General features: G+C 38.0%; 1 protein-coding gene and 1 pseudogene across 4 annotated transcripts; one reads left to right on the forward strand and one right to left on the reverse strand.

The window, feature by feature from the left end:
- Positions 1–309: 309 nt before the first annotated feature.
- On the reverse strand, positions 310–19,016 carry LOC135715332 (protein ROP-like). 4 transcript variants are annotated; one of them, XM_065238655.1, is made up of 8 exons: positions 18,935–19,016; positions 15,620–15,781; positions 15,403–15,558; positions 14,714–14,817; positions 3,732–3,880; positions 2,767–3,541; positions 2,491–2,675; positions 310–912 (listed from the first exon to the last, which is right to left on the reverse strand). In XM_065238655.1, the coding sequence occupies exons 1-8, from the start codon at positions 18,960–18,962 to the stop codon at positions 693–695; spliced, it is 1,779 nt and encodes a 592-aa protein (XP_065094727.1). In that variant the 5' UTR covers positions 18,963–19,016; the 3' UTR covers positions 310–692. The 4 variants fall into 4 exon arrangements, with proteins under 4 accessions (XP_065094727.1, XP_065094726.1, XP_065094723.1 ...); XM_065238654.1 differs by having other exon boundaries at positions 310–915; XM_065238651.1 differs by lacking the exon at positions 18,935–19,016 and adding an exon at positions 18,710–18,758.
- On the forward strand, positions 9,014–10,808 carry LOC135715330 (uncharacterized; annotated as a pseudogene).
- Positions 19,017–20,080: the final 1,064 nt, after the last annotated feature.

The raw sequence follows: 20,080 nt of genomic DNA on the forward strand, positions 1-20,080 counted from the left end.
GTAGTGGGGACTGTGTAAGTGGGAAAGTATGTGCGATAGTGGACCAGGATTTTAGTGTCTGGGTGACATCAAAGAAGCAGATTCCTGAGCATATACCTACTTTTTAATAGTTGTAAAGCTGTTCTTTTGAAACTGGTTGTCATATGTTTTAAAAAACGTTTGTTGCATTTTAGTTGTTCTTTTAACCAAAATAAAAACAATTTTAAAAACCTGGAAATTTTTCAATGATGTCCTGGACAAACCTGGAACAGATGCTCACTGGATGTGATATGATACCATTATAAGTAAACAATAGTGGGAAGAATGAGATAGGTACACTTCTATATATTCAATGCGTTTGATTAATTGAATAGATGCTGTCCTATTAACACAATTCTATCCTTATCTTCCGGACAGCTATTAAAATACTACTTATAAATGTAAAAACTTTTTATGAAGATACAAGCTATTAGACTGTTGATTATACCTAAGCTGGAATAAATGAATTATTAAATGCCTTATGTATTCATTTCCGCGTTTTATGTATGTACAGAACACTAAATAATAACAAAGCCAACAACTTCGTAAATGTTAAATTGAATCATTTTTGATATTAGTTTAATTATTTCGAAACATGCACATTTAATTGAATTAATGTAGCGTACAGGTCCGTTAAGATTATCTAAATGTAACGTTTTAAGCTTGTATTGACTTTACTCCTTGTTCAATTTACCCAGGTCTTCGAGGAAAGTTGTTGGTGTTAAGATGTGTGATGAGCCAATGTAGACTTCCCAATTTTTTACTGCAGCCGTCACCTCGTAGGCGCAACGGATTTCCGAGTAGCTTACACCACCAATGACGAACACAATTAGGCGTGGAACATTTTTGACCGCCGTCTGGGATTTGTCCTTATGCCAATGGCCGTATCGCGCACTGCTGTAAAGCGAAAGTAAATAAACATATTAATAAGGGCATACAAAATTGTTTGAATAATGGATTTACGAGATATAACTATGCATAGTTTAAATAACAATTCGTCTCATTGACGAAATTGTATTGAATAAAATCTATCGGAAGTAGTTGCTATAGATAAGTGTCTGATAAGCATTGAACCCTTCGAGGTTCCCTCCCATTGGTCACTTTTATCACCTTGCCGAAGGTGGGAGGGCCGAGGGGAGGGCTTAATCTTATGCTTGGATGGGAGACCAACATTTTGACCAGTAGTGAAAGTATCACACATTCTGTACTTTTATTTCTTTGAAACGTCGTAGAGTACGTTTATATAAAGGCACTGACATCAGGTGTGATACTGGCGGGTATTTCCGCAATTCACGCTTATGTAGACGAAGCTAGTAACAATCATAAATACTTTACTCAAATAACTATTCGTGATACATGACGTGGTGTGCTTCTGTAGTGGCATTTGGGAATACCATATGCCATGCTACAATACGTTGTGGTGGAGTTATGCAGCCGTGATTGAAGCACTTATTCACCAATATAAAAGCGTTTGGTGGAGCAGAAGTGTCACTTTAACAATTGAATGCCAAATAGTTGATATTTATAGGAGTTTATTCACCGTATTACAAGTTCATAATTTTGCCTTCATAAATCTACAATGAGCGGCGCCGGTGGTGTAGTGGTAAGTGTGATTGTCACTCATCCCAAAAGGCCTGGGTTCAATCCCAGTCGGCACCGCCGGGATTTTCTGAGGCATAAAATCTCTGATCACGCCTTCCTTCGGGAGTGAAGTAAAGCCGTTGCACCCCGGTCTATGAGTTGGTAGGTCGATAGGTAGGGTCCAGGTGTGGGAGCTGCCTCCCTGGCGTCGGTAGCATTGGTACTCAATAGGAAAACAAGATCGACGGAAATAAAAATCTGCAATGCAATGCAAATTAAATCTCGCCAAAAGTTGTTTCAAAATGTCTCCTAAAATCTTTTTTTGAAACTGCAATGGGGCAAGAGTGCCAACCCCTATGGGGCACAAGAGTGAAATCGATTAAAGCTTGTTTATGAACATAGCCTTTTGATAATTAATCCTGGAAGCCTTAGGCTGAAAGCCTCCATAATAAAGAAAACTTAACTTTACTTATTAATCCTGAAGTTGAAATTGAACGAAGGACCATTGATGCGACAATACTAATCAATAGCGCATTTCTTTGCCTAGCTCACTTATTGGATGAGGGGGCTTAAGAAGTACTATCTACAGGCAAAATAATGCGCGTTTGACTTGTATTCGTTGACGTTGACGTAAGTATTCATTTGTGATGAACTAGCCTACGGCTAAAAATCACGATAATAAAGAGAGAAAAATACCCAATAATAACTATAAAAGACTCTATATTGACTACATTGTAGTCAATATAGAGTCTTTTATAGTCATTATTGGGTATTTTGCGGTTACCGTGTAGGAAACATCTTTTTAAACTACTCACATGATGTGTTTGAAACACTGGACATACTGGGGACTTTATAACATGTTTTCTTGATGATGGATCTTTTTATAATTACCTGGTTGGTGCATGGAATCCGGCTGTTTTGCGTCCACCAAGGAAGGGAAACTGCCGTTCGTCTAGTTTGTTATCAATGGAATCTTCCATGAGGTCTTTGATGACCGGGGTCCATCTGGACATTTGATAGGTATGTTCGTTTAAACGCTCTTTCCTTGGTACATTGTATGCCTTCTTACGGTTACCCTAAAATAAGCGATAAATTACATTTGCTATGGCTGTTCTGGAGGAAACTATTGGGTATTCGAGTTAAATTACTTAATGAAATTATACTTACGTCAGCAATAACGTTGATTCCCAAATAGTGCAAGTTGGTGATCATTTCCCTTTCCTTTGGTTCTATTTGGGCATGCGTAATCAGTTTTGTCAGATTTTCTTCGGAAATACCATTTTTAATCATGACATACAGGGCAATAATGCGAACTTTGTCGTAATTGGACACCGCCTGCTCCAACAAAATTGGCACGATGTTCCGCATATGATCTTTAATTTTTTCTCCTTCGGCATCAGTGCCCATGGCCAAATCTTGCTCTACCTTGCAAAGTTTGTCTACATATCCCTGGTACGTTTTCATACAATCCTCAGCCAGATGTAGATGAGTGGAATATTTGGATAATTGTTTCTGATACTGTGGCATTTTTTTGATCATTTGTGAAAGATCTTTCATTGACTGTTTTTCAGTCTGGGTGATTCTCTTGGATTCAGTAAATGTTTTCAAATACTGTGTAACACTATGTGACACAACTGCAATATGCTGGTGGCGTAGATCAACCCACAAGTCGTCATTTTCGTCCAAAAGAACTTCCTTTTCGGCGGCATTCGGTGATGGAACGAACTTATATACATCATTGACAATTTGAAGCAAATCGTACGCCATTGCTTGCAATGTCAGTTCATGCAATAACGGAGAAACACAGTCGAAGCCGCGGTCTATAATTAACAGTTGAGATCTAGCCTTTTCTGGACCTTCACCCATCGTTGGTTCATCTGCTTTGTACGCATCTAGCTTTTGTTGTACCATTTGGGCCAGTTCCATGTTGCCTTCCCCCTCGCTGAAAAGGAAAATAAATAAACATGTTCGAATAGCATCCTCCTTTGTTATAATAGGGTTTCAACCATTTTATTGAATGTGGAAAGTCAAATTTAAGATATCACCACATCTCCTTGCGTGGATAATCTTCCATACACTGTCGTGGACACTCGTCAACCCACCAAATAAGTTGAACAACCTGTTATACTTACGTCCGGTATCGTACCGATGGGTACTCTCCAAGAGTGGCGCAAAGTGTAGCAATCTGCTCAGCGATACGTTCCATGTTGCTGCCTCTTTCTGAAGCGTGGGCCGGTGAGTAAGCACATTGGAATGTAAACGGAGAATCGAGTGAAAATACCTAAAAGAAGACGGAGATTTGATTAATAATGTAAAACACGTTTTTTTGGATTTATGCTTATAATAACATTTTTATCAGTGTTTGGAAAATATCAAAAAATCAAATCTCACCAATGCCCAAGATCACACACAAGCGGCCAACTGTTGATGATATTAGAGCAACCGTAACGGTCGTTGTCATTTGCGCGACTATTTTAACACCGTACAGCGCTCTCATTTTAGTTTATTCACTCTTCTCCACACCGGTTGCTGCTATCGCGGTTATCAATTTACTCGCCGTAGTCCGTACCGGTTGTTCGGACTGGGAGGGAACTTTCCCTTTCGGTAGTGGACTGTATCGGCAGGGTGGTGGAGGAAGCAAGCGTCGATCGGAAATCAACTCGTAAGGGCTCTGAAAAGAGCTGGTGGGTTCGACGCTGCTCCAAACCAGGGATGTGTGCAGAATAAACTTGATCGGGACGGCTACGCTAACAACTGTTTATTCTATCCTCTTTCTCTCTACAAATTCTGCATCTACTGCTGCTGATGTTTGCTGGTGCTTGGTCGGAAAAGAACTCTTGTTTTGCACGGTGATGCATGCCTCTTTTAAAGCGGCGAGCGTTGATGTGGTCGTCGCTGATTGGTGGATGTTGTAGCCTATTGATGGTCTCGTTCTTCGCTGCTTGTTGGTGGTGTTCGTATCAGTTGACTTGCGGCGGAGACGGAACACCGGTAGTGAGCATTTTGACATTTCTACGAATAGCAACCTTTCTCCCGCGCTGCTAAATTTGGTAACGCGCTTCTCACCGAGCGTATAAGGGCGGAAAATATTGCTGATTGCATCTAAAACTGGACTGTCCCAAAAATGCAAAAAGTGTGATAAAAGTGCACGTTTCCGTCAAATCGTTTTGACTTATTGCTTGCATCATAAGGAATAAGTGCACTGAAGACACCAAGACGATTAGACGTAAACTTGCAGTTTCATCACACTTTTTAATAAGTGAAAACGTGCTTATTAGGTGTGAAACGCGCAATATACCCTCGTTTTTTTTTTTCACGGGGATATGTACCGTGTAAAAAAAATCTACGAGATTTTGATTTTTCACATGTTTAAATGTTTTTAAAAAATCGGATTTTGATGCCATTTGTAATTATAGCATGCTATGGTCCATATAGACATATTTTAAGAATTTCTGTATTTACACCAAAAATTGTGATTTTTTTTAAGGATGCCATGCGATTACCTATAGCTTGAAACGGATAATGTGATTGGAATCAAGTCGATAGGTTGTATCGTTGTCGAGAAATCGTTAAAAATGTACCGTGTAAATCGCGAAAAACCGTGTAAAATAAACGTGTAAAAAAAACCGCGTAAAAAAAAACCGTGTAAAAAAAGACTTCAGACTTTGATTGAAAAGACTTTGATTACTGATTTTGCTAGCACTGACGCGAATATGCAAGTTGTTACCCGGATTTTTCTGTCAAAAATAACTATCAAACCTTCCTCGACCGAATACGACCTTGTTCGACTTTCTTGTCGCAATGAACCTATCACTCATAAAATTCGACACATTTTTATTGGCGAATTGCCATGTAAAATTCCACATGATTTTCATGTGTCCACACATAAACAGAAACCACTCAGAAGTACACATGAAATTTATGAGTCAAATGAATAGAATGTGTAGTTACACATGAATTTTATGTGTACACATAAGAACTATTTGTGTCCGACACATATATATCGTTTGTTTATCACATTGCAAAAATTCATGTGTGGGAAACATACAAATTAGCTTTGGATTTTTATTAGTGTAGGGGATGCTAAGCCAGCATTTTTCTGTTGTCTGCTATTTTTCACCAACACACTTACAACCAACGCAAAACAAACACATGCGGTGTACGCGACAGCTGTAAAATCTCGTGTAAAATGCAATACAGCCGTAAAGTTCGTATGTATTGTTCAAGTTTGTTATGGGCCATAAATTTATAGACCAGTTAAGAGGGTACTGTCAAATTAGTGAAATCCCATAGTGGAAACATTTGATGTCATCCTCACCCACTATATTCATCACATTAATGTGAGCTTCACCTAAATTCGTAATTGTTGTCCTCGTGGTAAAATGACTATAAAAAAATCTGGATTAACAATAGAAAAGGGCTCATCAGCATTTGTAAACAAACAGTTCTTAAGCGCTGAAATGAGTATAAAAATTGCATGCTTGAAGCAGCATATATTGTTTATTATTGTTTTATATTTTGCTTATAAGTAGAGCTTAAAACTTGCTGAAGAAAGCATTAAGCTAAGTAGTCAAATAAAAAAGTTGGGACTGGAAGTGTGTGTTGTTTTATAACTTAAATAGTCCTTAGCTTCAATCGTCTGAATGAACGCCAAAAAGGAGATCGCAATTTGTTGCGAGTTTTTTTCAACCTCTTATTATACAAAGATATTGTTTCTTTTGTAGATTTTTGGGATTGTTGGATGTTCAATATGTTTCATCAGCGTTAAAACAAAGAACAAAATTTTCATTTAGTTTACATTGGGTACGCACATAATATTTTTCCATTAATAAGGCTTCATAACTTGTACAACTTTGCTGAAGACAGAAAACTTATATCTTATCAAGATGTCAAGTTAAGCAAGGCACATAACTTTTATTTATTTATTTATTGTCGTCAATCATATGTAGACCGTTTTGTTACATTAACAATTACATTCTTTGTTTTTAATAGTAATAATGAATAAAAAATTACATGTAAAATAAATAAAGCGGCCTTTGCCTTAATAATATTGTATTTTTACGTGTTAAAATTACGAACTAAATTGAAGTGGTGCTTTGGTTTGGTTTTTATCATTGTAAAGTCAATAGTTTCGCAGTGCTTGATGTAAGTAGCCATTAGAGTGATGCAAAATTGGAAATTTTTGCTCCACAATACTTAATCGATTCCAAATCGGATCCTGACTAACCTCTCAAAATTTGAACCCATTTGGTGAGAAACTGAGATGGCACAAACCATTTGAAGTTTGTATGGGAATTACTATGGTAAAACCAAGATTTTTGTTCATGTCTATCTAATAATTCACCATATTGGTCTGCTTCAAATACTTTCAACTGTACTTGTAGGAAATTTTCTAAGTTGCAACTTTGCTGAAGACCACTTTTTGATTAAATGCAAGGATTGAAAGTTATCAATGGTTCAATGCGCTGATGTCTTATGATCATGCTCAATCAACTGCTCAGCAGGCAACATTGGTGTTTCTGGGGCGTTGAATAGGACACAAAAATCATGGCTACTATGCCACACTGCAAAATACAGTGTTGCCTACAGAGCAGCTGCTTGATCATGTCATAAGTTTACCAATCTCTTAAATAATTAATAACATTTTCCTGTCTCGTTTTACATAGAAACGATCTTGAGCAAAGTTGTAGCTGAGAAAATTTTCTATAAGAATGGCTATCAAACTTTCTCGCAGCTCAATATAGAAAAATACTAGAAGGCAATGAACAAAAAGTTGAGATTTCCCATAGTAATTTACATGTAAACTTCAAATGGCTTGTGCGAAGTCTGTTTCTAACCAAATGAGTTGTAACTTTGGGAGGCTAATCAAGACCCGATTTGAAACCATTTAAGCACTGTGGAGCGAAAAAGTCAAATTTTGCATCAGTCTAGTAGCCATCATTTGATTTAATGGTCCAAATTTTGCCACCTTCTGAAGTCTGAACTAGCCTGTTCCCATCCAATAAGCATTATGCATCTGAACTCTCTAACGGTCAAGTCGCCCACGGAAGGCCTGATGGCTGGACAACAAAGGAAGGCCACATTAGCCACCTACATACCACATGGCTTGGATTGCTACGGATTTTTCACAACTCCTTGCTGATTTCCTCTGGAAATACTAAGAAAAAACGACTACTTCCACATCGAATCACATAGTTTCCAACTAACACATTCAACACTTCTAGCTTTAACTTTCAACGGCGCCGGTGGTGTAGTGATAAGCGTGATTACCTCTCACCCCAGCAGGCCTGGGTTCAATCCCAGTCGGCGCCGCCGGGATGTTCTGAGGCATAACATCTCTGATCACGCCTTCCTTCGGATGGGAAGTAAAGCCGTTGGTCCCCGGTTCATGAGTTGATGGGTCGATAGGTAGGGTCCAGGTGTGGGAGCTGCCTTCCTGGCACGTCGGTAGCATTGGTGCTCAGCACGGAAAACAAGATCGACGGAAAAAACAAACCAAAGCTTTAACTTTAACTTTCACTTTTTAGAGGATATGACCTGATTCACAATCGAATAGGCTCCCTATTTCTCTTCGAGATGTATTGTCCCCAGAGTTGAAAAATGTTGAACTTATATTTTGAAAATCACAATAAGATATACATCAGTGCAAAAATGTTCACTGAAATTCATTCCTTGCTTTCTTAACGCAGGTCATTATGATTTGACGTTTCAGTGAATTTCTCACTTTCGGTTTGTTTTGTTGTTATCTTTCTCATTCAACACGCGTGAACTCTTGTTGTTAATCCACGAATGTCGGTTTTAGTTCCCTCTTATTTCTATTTTCTATGCAGAATATTCATTTCATTTTGGATTCACGGAAGATAAATATAGAAAAAAATCGCATTCATTTGCGCACAGTGATTTTTTTCACCAGCAGTAATTTGAAGCGTGCTGTAAAACTTTCGTTTTCGCGTGAAGTCGTATTAGTTTTAATTGACTGTTAATATATGATACGCATCCCTGTTTTCTCCATCATCACTTGACGATGGCCTCGACAAGCGGAGAAAACAGCAAGAAACGTAAACGAACGCTAATCGATATAGCCTCCACATTTATCTTGAAGGATGGAGCAAAAGCTTTCTGCAACATCGACCCCGCAGGCAACTGTAAATACGTTCAAGCTAGGTTTGACGTAGGAAACTTCATCCGTCATTTCCGACTTCGACACGACGAGCTGGCGAACTCAAATGGCCTGTTGCAAGGTTTCGATCCGACGGCAAAGAAGCCAAGAGTCATCCCAAAATGTCCCAATGAGCAGCTGCTCATTGAATCTACGGTAAAGCTAACAACCTACCATCAGCTTCCTTTGTCATGTTTTGAGTGGGAGGGCTTCAAAGATCTTTTGCAACCGATCACAACAGCTCTCGGATGTACTTTGAATCGATCCACAATGCGGGAGCACCACACCAAAATTGCGATGCGCTTGAAAGAAATATTGAAGGAAGAAATGCACGGAAAGCTAATTTGCCTAAAAGTAGATTCCGCGGCCCGGCACAACCGTCACATTTTAGGAATAAATGTTCAATATGCTGTAGGTGACAAAGTGGTTATTCGTACGCTCGGTAAGTGGTTTAACTTGTCCTTATTTTTTTCACTAACACACACACACATGCATGATACCTGGTCATAATTAATCTTTCTTTGCAATGCATTTCTTCCAGGAATGATTCAAGTAAAAGAAAGCCAGACAGCAGCTTTTTTGAAATCGAAAGTTATGGAAACGTTGGCTGAATACGGACTGTCTGTTGAACAGATTTTCTCAGTGACCTGTGATAACGGGGCCAATATGTTGGCAACCGTTAGAAAACTGAAGCACGAATTGGAGTTAACCCTTTTTGAGAAAACTGATGGAGATGACGGTGAAGAAGGTCAGTCAGCAGAAGAATCGAAGCGTGACATCAGTGAAGAGCTATGCATTGAATTCCAAGAAAGGATTAATCTCGTGAGATGTGCCGTCCACACTCTCCAACTCGCAATATTGGACGTTGTGAACAAGTCCAATGAATCCGTCAAGAGCCTCACTGATGTTGCCAAGAAGTGCAAAAATGTCAAATATCGCACCTTCTTCGAGTTCCACACCGCGTCGTACCCCCCCCCCCGTTTGGAGCCAAACAAGATGGGGTGGTATTTTTAAAATGGTCGAATCATTCAAAGATCAAAAAGTTTTCTTCACGACACTTGCCGATCAATTTCCCGAGCTTGGTATGTACAAAACAGTTTTCCAAAATAGTACTCAAACACTCATCTATAAAACATTCCGTATTTCACAGATCTTTCAAGCCTTTGGACATTTGTAGACCATTATTATGATGCGTTCAAGCCGTTGTACATCTGCACCAAAAAAATGCAGGAGTCACATGTATCCCTACCTGATTTCTACATGGCTTGGCTCATGGCCACAAGTGAAGTCCAAAAGGTTACCGATAATCCTTTTGTTCCTGCTTTAATACAATCATTGAGGACCAGATTGGATGCGTTGCGTCATTCAATAGCATTCAAAATGGGATTGTTTCTCGATCCCAGATTCAACTACCATGCTTCAAAATTATTCACGGGAAATGAAAAAGAAGAAATACAGGTATAATATCACCAACACACACACATAAGCGCGCGTGCGTATTACTTGCCTGGTATTCGTCCTAAATTAAAAAGTGTGACTTTAATTTCAGAGATACATAACTGAAACTTGGGAACGGATCCGTCAACTTGAACCAACATCCACCAACATGAACAATGAATCGTTGTCGGGATCTACTGATGAATTTGATCAATACCTTACTGAAATGTTCGGTGGTTCAATTGATACCAGCATCCAAGAAAACGCAACCAATTTCCTCCAGCAAGTCAAGTCCCTTGACTTGGAGCCACGCCAAAATCACAACTATAAAGTCTGGAATCATTGGCTACGCCGTAAAACCACGCATCCTGAGCTCCACGCAGTGGCTATGATTGTGTTGTCCACACCCTCGAACCAAGTTTCAGTTGAGAGGTCATTTAGTGCCCTTGGACTGGTTCTCTCTAATCTACGAACAGGGCTGGCAGAGGAAACATTGGCAAATATCTTGATGATAAAACTAAACAAAAATTTGTTCCAGAAAACTATTCAGTCAGTTTACAATTGGAAGGAATATGTTGAAATTTGCGGTGACGAAACATCGATGGTAGTTTAATTTTGCTCATTTTTCTTTTCATTCCATTGTTGAATCAGAACCTTTTGTTTAGTCTCTTCAATTTGTTTATTTTGATATATGTTTTTATTCCAATAATCAATCAGAAGCTAACTTGCAGTAAAAGAGTAAATAAAACCAAAAGAGTAAAAATATGTTGAAACTATTTTCCAAAACCATGGAACAACCTACTCCAATCGCACACACCACATAAGGAAAGGTCCATTAATTATGTCACGCAAATTTGGCCCATTTTCAACCCCCCCCTCCCCCCTTTGTCACATTTTTTGTATGGACCTTAATTTTTTTTTGTATCACTCGTCACAGTTTTCAAAACCCCTCCTCCCCCCTAAAAGTGTGACATAATTAATCGACGATCCCTAACAAGCACCCAATCTCGATTACTGTTCTCCGAGCGATCTAGCACTGGAAACTATAGATGACAATTTCAGCAGAATACCAAGCCTACAAAGATGCGATTCCATCTTTGCTATAAAATAGTGGTGGAGCAAGTCCAAATACTCAGTCCGGAATTCACGTAAAACGTGAACAACATGTGTAAGGACCTTAGTGCCAAATGGAAACAATTGAATTCAAACGCCGATTACTCACCAATTGAGTTGATTTTCTGTAGATAACTAGTTTGTTTCACTCTAATCACATATTAAAAATCAGCTGAATTGCTTTAAGGGCAACAAAGAAATACCTGTGGGTGGACGATATCACCCACCGCAGATATGGAGGGAATGCTGTATAGTAAATTTGCTCCTGCCTGCCGATTACTAAGATGCTACGAACAGAAAAACGTGCGAAGGTTCCCTGGAATTCTTCATGAGCATGAGTTAGATTGATGCTGTGCACTTTCCGCAAAACAGATTCCTTCTTACAAACGTAGTCCACCGTGGACTGTCCGCGAAATTTATTATTGGGATTAGGATCCCGTTTATCTGGAGTTTTTCTTCACTGTCCTCGTAGGTGGTAAAATCTGCTGGTGTATGGGGTTTCCGTCTTCATTCTTGTAGGTTCCGTGCCACTGCGATTTGTTGTTGTCAAGGAATGTAGCATTTTGGATAGATTTTATAATCGATCTGATAATCGGGGCGCTCTATCACCAAAAACGAATCCTCAATCGTCCTATGACATCAAATGCTTATAGGAATTCCAGCTCCTTTTGCTGCTGATTCTAGAACGTTACCTGAGATACCTGCTGCAAAACGAAAAGTATCATTCTTAAACTATAATTCAGTGCCAACATTTCAAAGAGGCGTAATTGCTTTTGTAAACAATGGCTTTAGCAGCTGATTTCTCGTGAATAAAAGCCCACTCATGAAAATTAATGACATCAACAGGTAGAGGAATGTTTCATCTACCAGCTAGCATTGTTAATTTGGAGAAGTAAGCATTTATTTGTGAGAAATCAAGAGCTAAAGCCATTGTTTACAAAAGCAATTACGCCCCTTTGAAATGTTGTCACTGAATTATTTTCTTTATAACTATACTTCCCATGAGTGATCCTTAGTGAAAACAAGTCCGTTTTTCGATTGATTAACATTCAGCGCACACGGCGCGCAGCGAAGAAACTGGTATGTTTTGGTTATGACTGCACGGCTTGCTATGTTATGACGTTTCAACACAGGTATGGTCTACACGGAGATGAAAAACTACCCAAAATTAAGTACTTTTCCCTCAATTCCGGGGTTCAGCCCAATAACCCAAATTTGAGTAAATCGCATATAGTAGTTTTCATTTAACACCAGCAAAAAAATTACCTACACTTAAGTATATTCTACCCAAAATTGAGTTTAATTCACGTAAATTTGAGAATATGCAATTTACTCAAAAGTAACTTATTGGGCTGAACTATATCGTTGGGTCGAATCTCTCGTTCCTTTTTTGACAACAATAACGAGTGCAAGTGAGAGGCTGAAGCCAAAATTAAGTAAAAAAAACTCAAATTTTGGGTAGTATTTTTTCTCCGTGTAGTGAATTTTTCGTCTCTTTCGTTTTCCCGCTGTTTTTATGGTTGATGGTGTGACGTCAGCTTTGTAAAGCAGCGGGAGAGTAACAGAAATGACAAATTCACTGGATCATACCTGTTTACATCTGATTGAGTAAGGTTAAACGACGAGGAGACGGTACGTCTTTCGCACTTTTATTTGGAAATAAAAAATAATGCTACCAAGATATTCAATTCATTTTTCAACCAAAATTATTTGTTGAGGTGCCGCGTTGCTATGCTTGGAAAATTCATTACGTAAATATAAAGTGAAATGAATGAATTTTGCAGTCCTTGTGACATGATAAGATGAACGTGAATTATTTCCTGGTTCATTGTCATAGAATCCAAATACGAATGAGTGTAGAAAGATTGCGTGAAATATAAAATGCACAGAAAGTGGAAGCAAAAATTATTAGTGCCATTGTTGTTCATTGGGTAGAAATCATGGAAAGATGTATACTGAATTCCGTATTGACTCAGCTCTCGCTGCGTCAGCAAAATGAATTTGATTTTTTGCAACTCTGATTGTCCCTATCATTCGATAATTATCAGCTTTTCTGTTCGTGTTCAGTCCACTGAACTGATTTTATTGCTATTTATTATTCCACCAGTTGGTAGTGTACTGTGGTATTGTGTGGTGTAGTAAACCTAGGGGTATTTGATTGGCAATTATTATTCAAACTCACACAGACCTGCAGGATACGATAAACATACAGAAATGCATCAACAAATGTTACAAACGGTAAAAAAGTAATGCTATTTTATAACCTCGCTATCGGCTTGTCTTTTTGTTTTGTCGATAGTTATATCAAGCAAGCACGTGATTGGTTGATTACGGCCAATAAGTTTAATAAATTTTCAATAGTTTGCAAATGATAAACTACTATAATCTGTATGCCGAAGCTCACACCAAATCTGAATCAAATGGTGTTATAAGAATTGAAATCTAAACATAAATGGCCATGTTATAAGCGTTTAAAACCTGACACTATTTCGTCACACAATTTTTGATTTGCACTCCAGCCCAGTATTTTTCTAAAAGACGTAGTCATACGTCGAAAAACTTCAAGGGAATGCCAAAGAAAATCAGACTTCCCCAACCCGATTGAGGTTTTGGTTTGCGTGGCCGTTCCTTCAATTCCCAGAAATCACCATAAAAAGTCATTGTTTACAAAAGCTGTGAGGCCCTTATTCCAACTTGTTGTTTTTTCTCCTTCATTTGTTTTCCTTCGATCTTGCTTTCCGTACTGAGTACCAAAATTTGTCAATTGCGTAAACTGAAATCAAATTATGATTTCAGTTTGATGTTGATATCAAAACTTGATTTCAATTTGCTGTTATTTTGATGCTGTACTTTGCTCGGGTTGCTTCCCTAAAGCCGAAGACAACAAATCAAGAAGACTGGCAACTCTTCCATTTTCTCATACGAACGCTATGAGACAGGTACAATCGCGTCATCTGCCGCGCAAAGGTAAATGCTTCGAACAAATTTGATAGCAAAGATTACATCCTCAGGCGAAGGGTTTGAGTATTTGCTAATTTTTCTATGCGTTCTTCCAATGATGGTTTGAATTTTTCAACTAGCATTGGGGCCTGTTGATGTTGACAATCCACCCTAATTAAAAATACCATAAAATAATGATAACCCAAATCATAGAATTATTCCACAAATGGTTTGGATGACACCGTTCGTTAAGCAAAATAACCATAACAATTTTATTAGGGCAGCTTGGCGAGATTTATCTAGTTGATTTTTTTTTCCTATTTTTTTAATAATCACTTTAACGCTCTTAGGTTATTTGTGACTTGTCCAGGGTGAGATTTGAACTCGTGACTTTGGCGTGAGAGGTATGGATGATAACCACTACGCCGGGGTCGCCCCATCTAGTTTCGATTACTTTTAACTTACCTGGGATTCATAGGGAAGGAAAGCAATATTTATTTCTTTTAGTGTTTTGATCTTTCTGGAAACTACAGATTTGCAAATATCGTTGAAAAGTTCCTCAGGACATACTGAAAGCAATTGCAATTGAATAGATTAAAAATTAATTAATGCCCAAGTTCTTTTAAAAAAAGTACAAATCTCGCACAACTTTTAATATACATTCAATTCTGTTGTTACGTGATTATTTCCACTTCTATTTTTGATCATTGCTACCAAATTTAAATTTAAAGAAAATTTAGCTGATATTAAAAATGCTGTATCCAAATGGAAAATGGAAATCGCGTAAAAACAGAATTGAGTCTAAATTCTCTGTTATGACGCTAACGTCTTCAATGCAAATTCCCATTGAAGACGTTAACGTTTAAAAACCCTGGTGTAGACTAATTATCGATCGATTATCTTCAACGACTATTTCTTTGGATCGTTGTTACGTGTTTTTTCGTGATTTTTACGTGTACGTGTACGTTTACGCATTTGTGTATTTTCGACACCCTGTTCGATGAAACGATGCAGCATTCAATACTAAAAATACGTCAGGAATCGTTTTTGTAGAGAAGTTTGTAACGGAAGAGAAAGTCGATGAAGATAATCGAGCAATTGGTCTATTTGAAAAGTTGAGCGAGAAATTATGCGGTAAAAATGTGTTTACATACCTTCAGTGAAGAATACATGAGCGGATTTATATGTTGGCTTGGCGGGGTTCTCGAAATCCCTCATCAGCAACCTAATAGAATCTTCGGATGGAGTGATTAAATATACTGCTTGTATCGCTGGTAATGGTTCTCGTTTTTTGTTAATATCTTCAACCACTGCGGAAAAGGAGTAAAATGATTGTATATATGCATGAATACTTCCCATAATTATACTTACAAGTTATGCCTTCGGCGCTTATCTCATGCATTTTGGTACATGCTGAAACCATACGCATTGCGAGTTTATCAACAATCAAAATCCTCCACTCTGTGCCAGGTTTTCCATTGGGATTAATCTTACTCGGTGATCCATTGTAGCGGACCACCTCGTTCATAATTTCTGAAAATAACATTTTTTTTTCGTGAAATCAGTTAGGAAGAGATGGGGCAGTTTGGCCACCCTAAGAACATATGGTACCAAATTCAGCAGAAAGTTCGAGTGTTTTCCAATCAATATGATAGTTTCATGCCCCATATACATCATGCATGCATACAGTAATGACCTGAATTTGTCGGGAATATGTATACCATCGAACTATAGGCACTATTAGAAATACTTAGAAGGAGAGATGGGTGGAGAGAAGGTTTTGAGCCAAATGAACTGTCAAACTCTGAGCCAATCGAACATCCCCATTAGAATTTTTTATTCTTACTACATTAAATTTAAGAGTATTGCAATAGAACAGAAATTCAATCACTTTTATGTTTCGTGTGCTTCTCAAATACAACTAGTTTTTGGAATCAAAAACAATATTCTAACTCTATTGATTAATTGATCTTAGTTGGCTAATTAATGGTACCAAGAAATTGTACATAATATTGCGATGCACTCAATTATTATTTTGGACGTAAATCGAATCATGTGAAATGCTAGCTAGCGGGTTGCTATTATAGTCACTATATTCATAGTCTGGCGGATACAAAATCCTGCATACTGGCAACTTTGGATTATGCAATCAAAATACGGCACCCCGTGAAAATGCTCAAGCCTTTGCAGGACGTTTTTGGTTTATGAAACATGAATATTGTTTATCTTCGTAGTATCTTCTGGCTTACAGTTTTAGGCTGAATAGAAGGAAATATGTTCCATGAATATCGTTCAACTTGTACTATTTAACGCATTTGCAATGCATTTATCAATTTGCCATACTATCCGTAAAAAATCGTTTCAAAAGTATATTCTCTGTCGTTAACTCATTATTGTCACAATCAATAAAGCAACAGTCATGCTCGATTGGCTCCCGCAAATGACAGGTCAAATTGGCTCCCGTGATTGTCTTCGCCAGACTATGAATATAGTGACTATAGTTGCTACATTTGAAGTTGATCAACGCGAGTTACTCAAAATTGACTCCGATTTTACTCATGATCAAAAGCTGTCTTGCCCTTTAGCTTTTCATCATTACATTGCCATTTCAGGAAAAATATTACGACAAAACTGACAGCCGCAGGATGCTATTAAGTTGATAAGCTGATTTTTTAAAATTCTTTTTATAGGATATTTTTAGCCTTTCAGTGCCAAAATTTCAAAGTGGCATAATTGATTTTGTAAACAATGGCCTTAGCCGTAGATTTCTTGCAAATAAAAGCCACCCCACCAAATTAACAATGCTAGCTGGTAGAGGAAACATTCATCTACCTGCTGGTGTCATTAACTTTCACGAGTGAGCTTTTATTCGCGACAAATCTATGCCCAAGCCATTGTTTACAAAAGCAATTACGCCCCTTTGAAATGTTGGTACTGCTTTGGCTAGTCCATCTCCGATAAGCTGACGCCAAATGCTTATTTTTCTCTGAATTGGCAATACATAAGCGTCAATTACGTTGATCAATTTTCAATATATTTTTTGCTGTGTAGGTATCAGAGGGTATAAGTAGGCCAATTAACTATCACTTCACTGTCACCTCACCCCACACGCCGCGCAAAATAGGCCTGAAGGTTTTGCACCGCCGGGGTTAACCATCTGATGGTAGTTTTTCGTATATTTGTCAGACTGTAGTGAGATGTAAACCACCACCACCGCAGTTCATTCAGTATTGTTTAGTTTTCTCTGAAAATTCCAACTTGCGATTTGTGAGGTATTCAATTTAAAAAAATTATGGTGTTTGTCGTCATTTTTCATTCCAAACTGTGTAATTAAGAACAGTTTATTCATTAGCAAAATTTCTTTGTATAAGTTGCAAATTACTTTGGTGCATTTTCCAAAAATTCAAACCCAGTTTTTTCAACAACAGCACAATTAAGTTTTAAACAGTAGACTGTAGAATTTCGTCGTCTTCATAAGAATTCCCCAATAAAATGTGTATGGTTGTGATGCCAAAAGATGTGTTCAGGTTGGCCTATTCTGCGCGGCGTGTGAGGTGAGGTGACACGCTGTCACTTGTGAAGTGACAAATGTCACCTCGGGTGAGGTGACTCTCCGTGCAAATCAAATGGAGAGTCACCTCATCCGAGGTGACAATTGTCACTTCACCATCACTTCACTGTCACCTCACCTCACACGCCGCGCAGAATAGGCCCAAGGGTATCATCCAAACAATTTGTGAAATAATCATATGGGTTATCGCTCGGGTATGGTATTTTTTTTATTAAGACATCAAGTAGCTAGAATTTAATTACACCCAACTATTTTTAAGCAGTTGATTTTTATTATTCTGTGGTGAAGTTAGATAATTTCTTAATGTACCATATTTTACTTTTATTTTTTTTGACACCAGTAGCACCAAACTTCAACTTGAACATCAGAAAAAACGAAAATAAGACCGCGTGAAAAAAGGGTTTAATGTCAGCAAAATTATAATCTAATGGACTAATGCGAAATAATTCATAGGAACAATCAAAATGAACAATAATTCTCGAGTTTCTTAACTGCATGAATAACATTAGTTCAAATAAAATTGCATGATGCAACATTTTTCATTGCATGGAGAAATTTTGTCGTTAACAAAAAAAATCGATGGGACTTTGTCGAAGGTTTGTGCGATAGTTAATTCATCCAGTGACGATAATAAATATAGTTTAGTTAATAACGCATTCAATTTTTCCAATTGTTTCATGACTTCCATTTATTTATAAATTTACACCCTTTTAAATGCGGTTTCATGTACTGTTATTTACTCTATTATAAATTATACATAATTACTCTTTCTGATAAGTGAGATATGGTAGCCCTACTCTGGAATTTTCCAAAAAACGTTTAAATGTTCGAATCTTAGATTTCTCCATATTATTTAGGGTGACAGATGTCTTGAAAATGCTAAACATTACTTTCTTTCCACTGCTTTCTAATGACTAATAGCATATTGAAAACGATTGAATTTTCACTTCCAGGTGGTGCATCTGTGAGGTAACTTGGCTGCTAATTTGAAACTCTCATATATAATTTATAATCTAATTTTCAGTTCCAGTCATAGCTTGATATTAATATGAATTGAAAGTTTTAGTTGTTTTGAACCGAATACATTAAATACAAATAAGCACAGATTTACTCACTTTGGCCAACAAGCAATTTTAATGCCATCGCGATAATTTACTAATTCTGAACTGTGATCGAAGACTGAGTTTTTTGTTTGATGATGAATTATATAGAGTTCTTTAATCTAGATCTCACGAACACTACGCTATAAAGCTTTTTGACGTTTAATCGGCGCACACTATTGCACACGGCCAATCATACCAACTCAGCGACTGAGAATAATTGACTCAGAGAATTTTCTTTCCATACGAAATTTACTCATGGAAGAAACTGCAGTTTATGAATTATGAGTATCCACATACAGCGGGCGAGTCGCCCACGGCTCGCTCCCGGACGGCTCGGCGGACGGGGCGGACTTGGGCGACTCGAACCCCGCGGCTCCATTTGGTCGCCCCCGCCGCGCCGGCGCGCATATTTGCAACATTTGGGCGCCTGAGACGAAAACGATACCTGTCAGAAAACTGATCGTTTTGGCCATTTTGTCCGCCCCCATGCGCGCGCTCACGGTTGTTCACCACCATTTTCTTTTTCAATGGGTTTTAATTTAATAAAATTAAAAACAGTGTAAGCATAAACATGACTTCATCAATAAACTTTATTTTTCATTTTCTTATAACTATATGATATTTGTTTTTTTTTTATTAAATAGATCTTAACCTAGCAATAATATCTTACAAGCTAAGTCAATCGCATGATGTGACAAATCAAATTACATGAGAATTTAATTACTATTTCAATGGAACTCAAAGTTACTTCCAAGAACCACTTTGGCTACATCGGGACATATTCCGGGTGTCCCGGGGGATGCAGCCAGCATCTGATTAGGGTCAAACCCACCATGTGACACATCAAATGAAAATTCAAAGACTGGTTCAATGGAACTCAAATTTAGTTCCAAGAACCACTTTGGCCAAATCCGGACACATTCCGGGTGTCTCGGTGGAAGAAGCCATCATCTGATTAGGGTCAAACCCATCATGCGACACATCGAATCACATGAGAATTCAACGAGTGATTCAATAGAACTCAAATTTAGTTCCAAGAACCACTTTGGCCACATCCGGACACATTCCGGGTGTCCCGGGGAAGAGGCCAACATCTGATTAGGGTCAAACCCATCATGCGACACATCATAATACATGAGAATTCAATTTCTGGTTCAA

Source organism: Ochlerotatus camptorhynchus, unplaced genomic scaffold, assembly GCF_037179485.1.
Source record: "Ochlerotatus camptorhynchus isolate MF236.1 unplaced genomic scaffold, CSIRO-AGI_Acam_v1.1 ptg000856l, whole genome shotgun sequence".
NCBI classification, from domain to species: Eukaryota; Metazoa; Arthropoda; class Insecta; order Diptera; family Culicidae; genus Ochlerotatus; species Ochlerotatus camptorhynchus.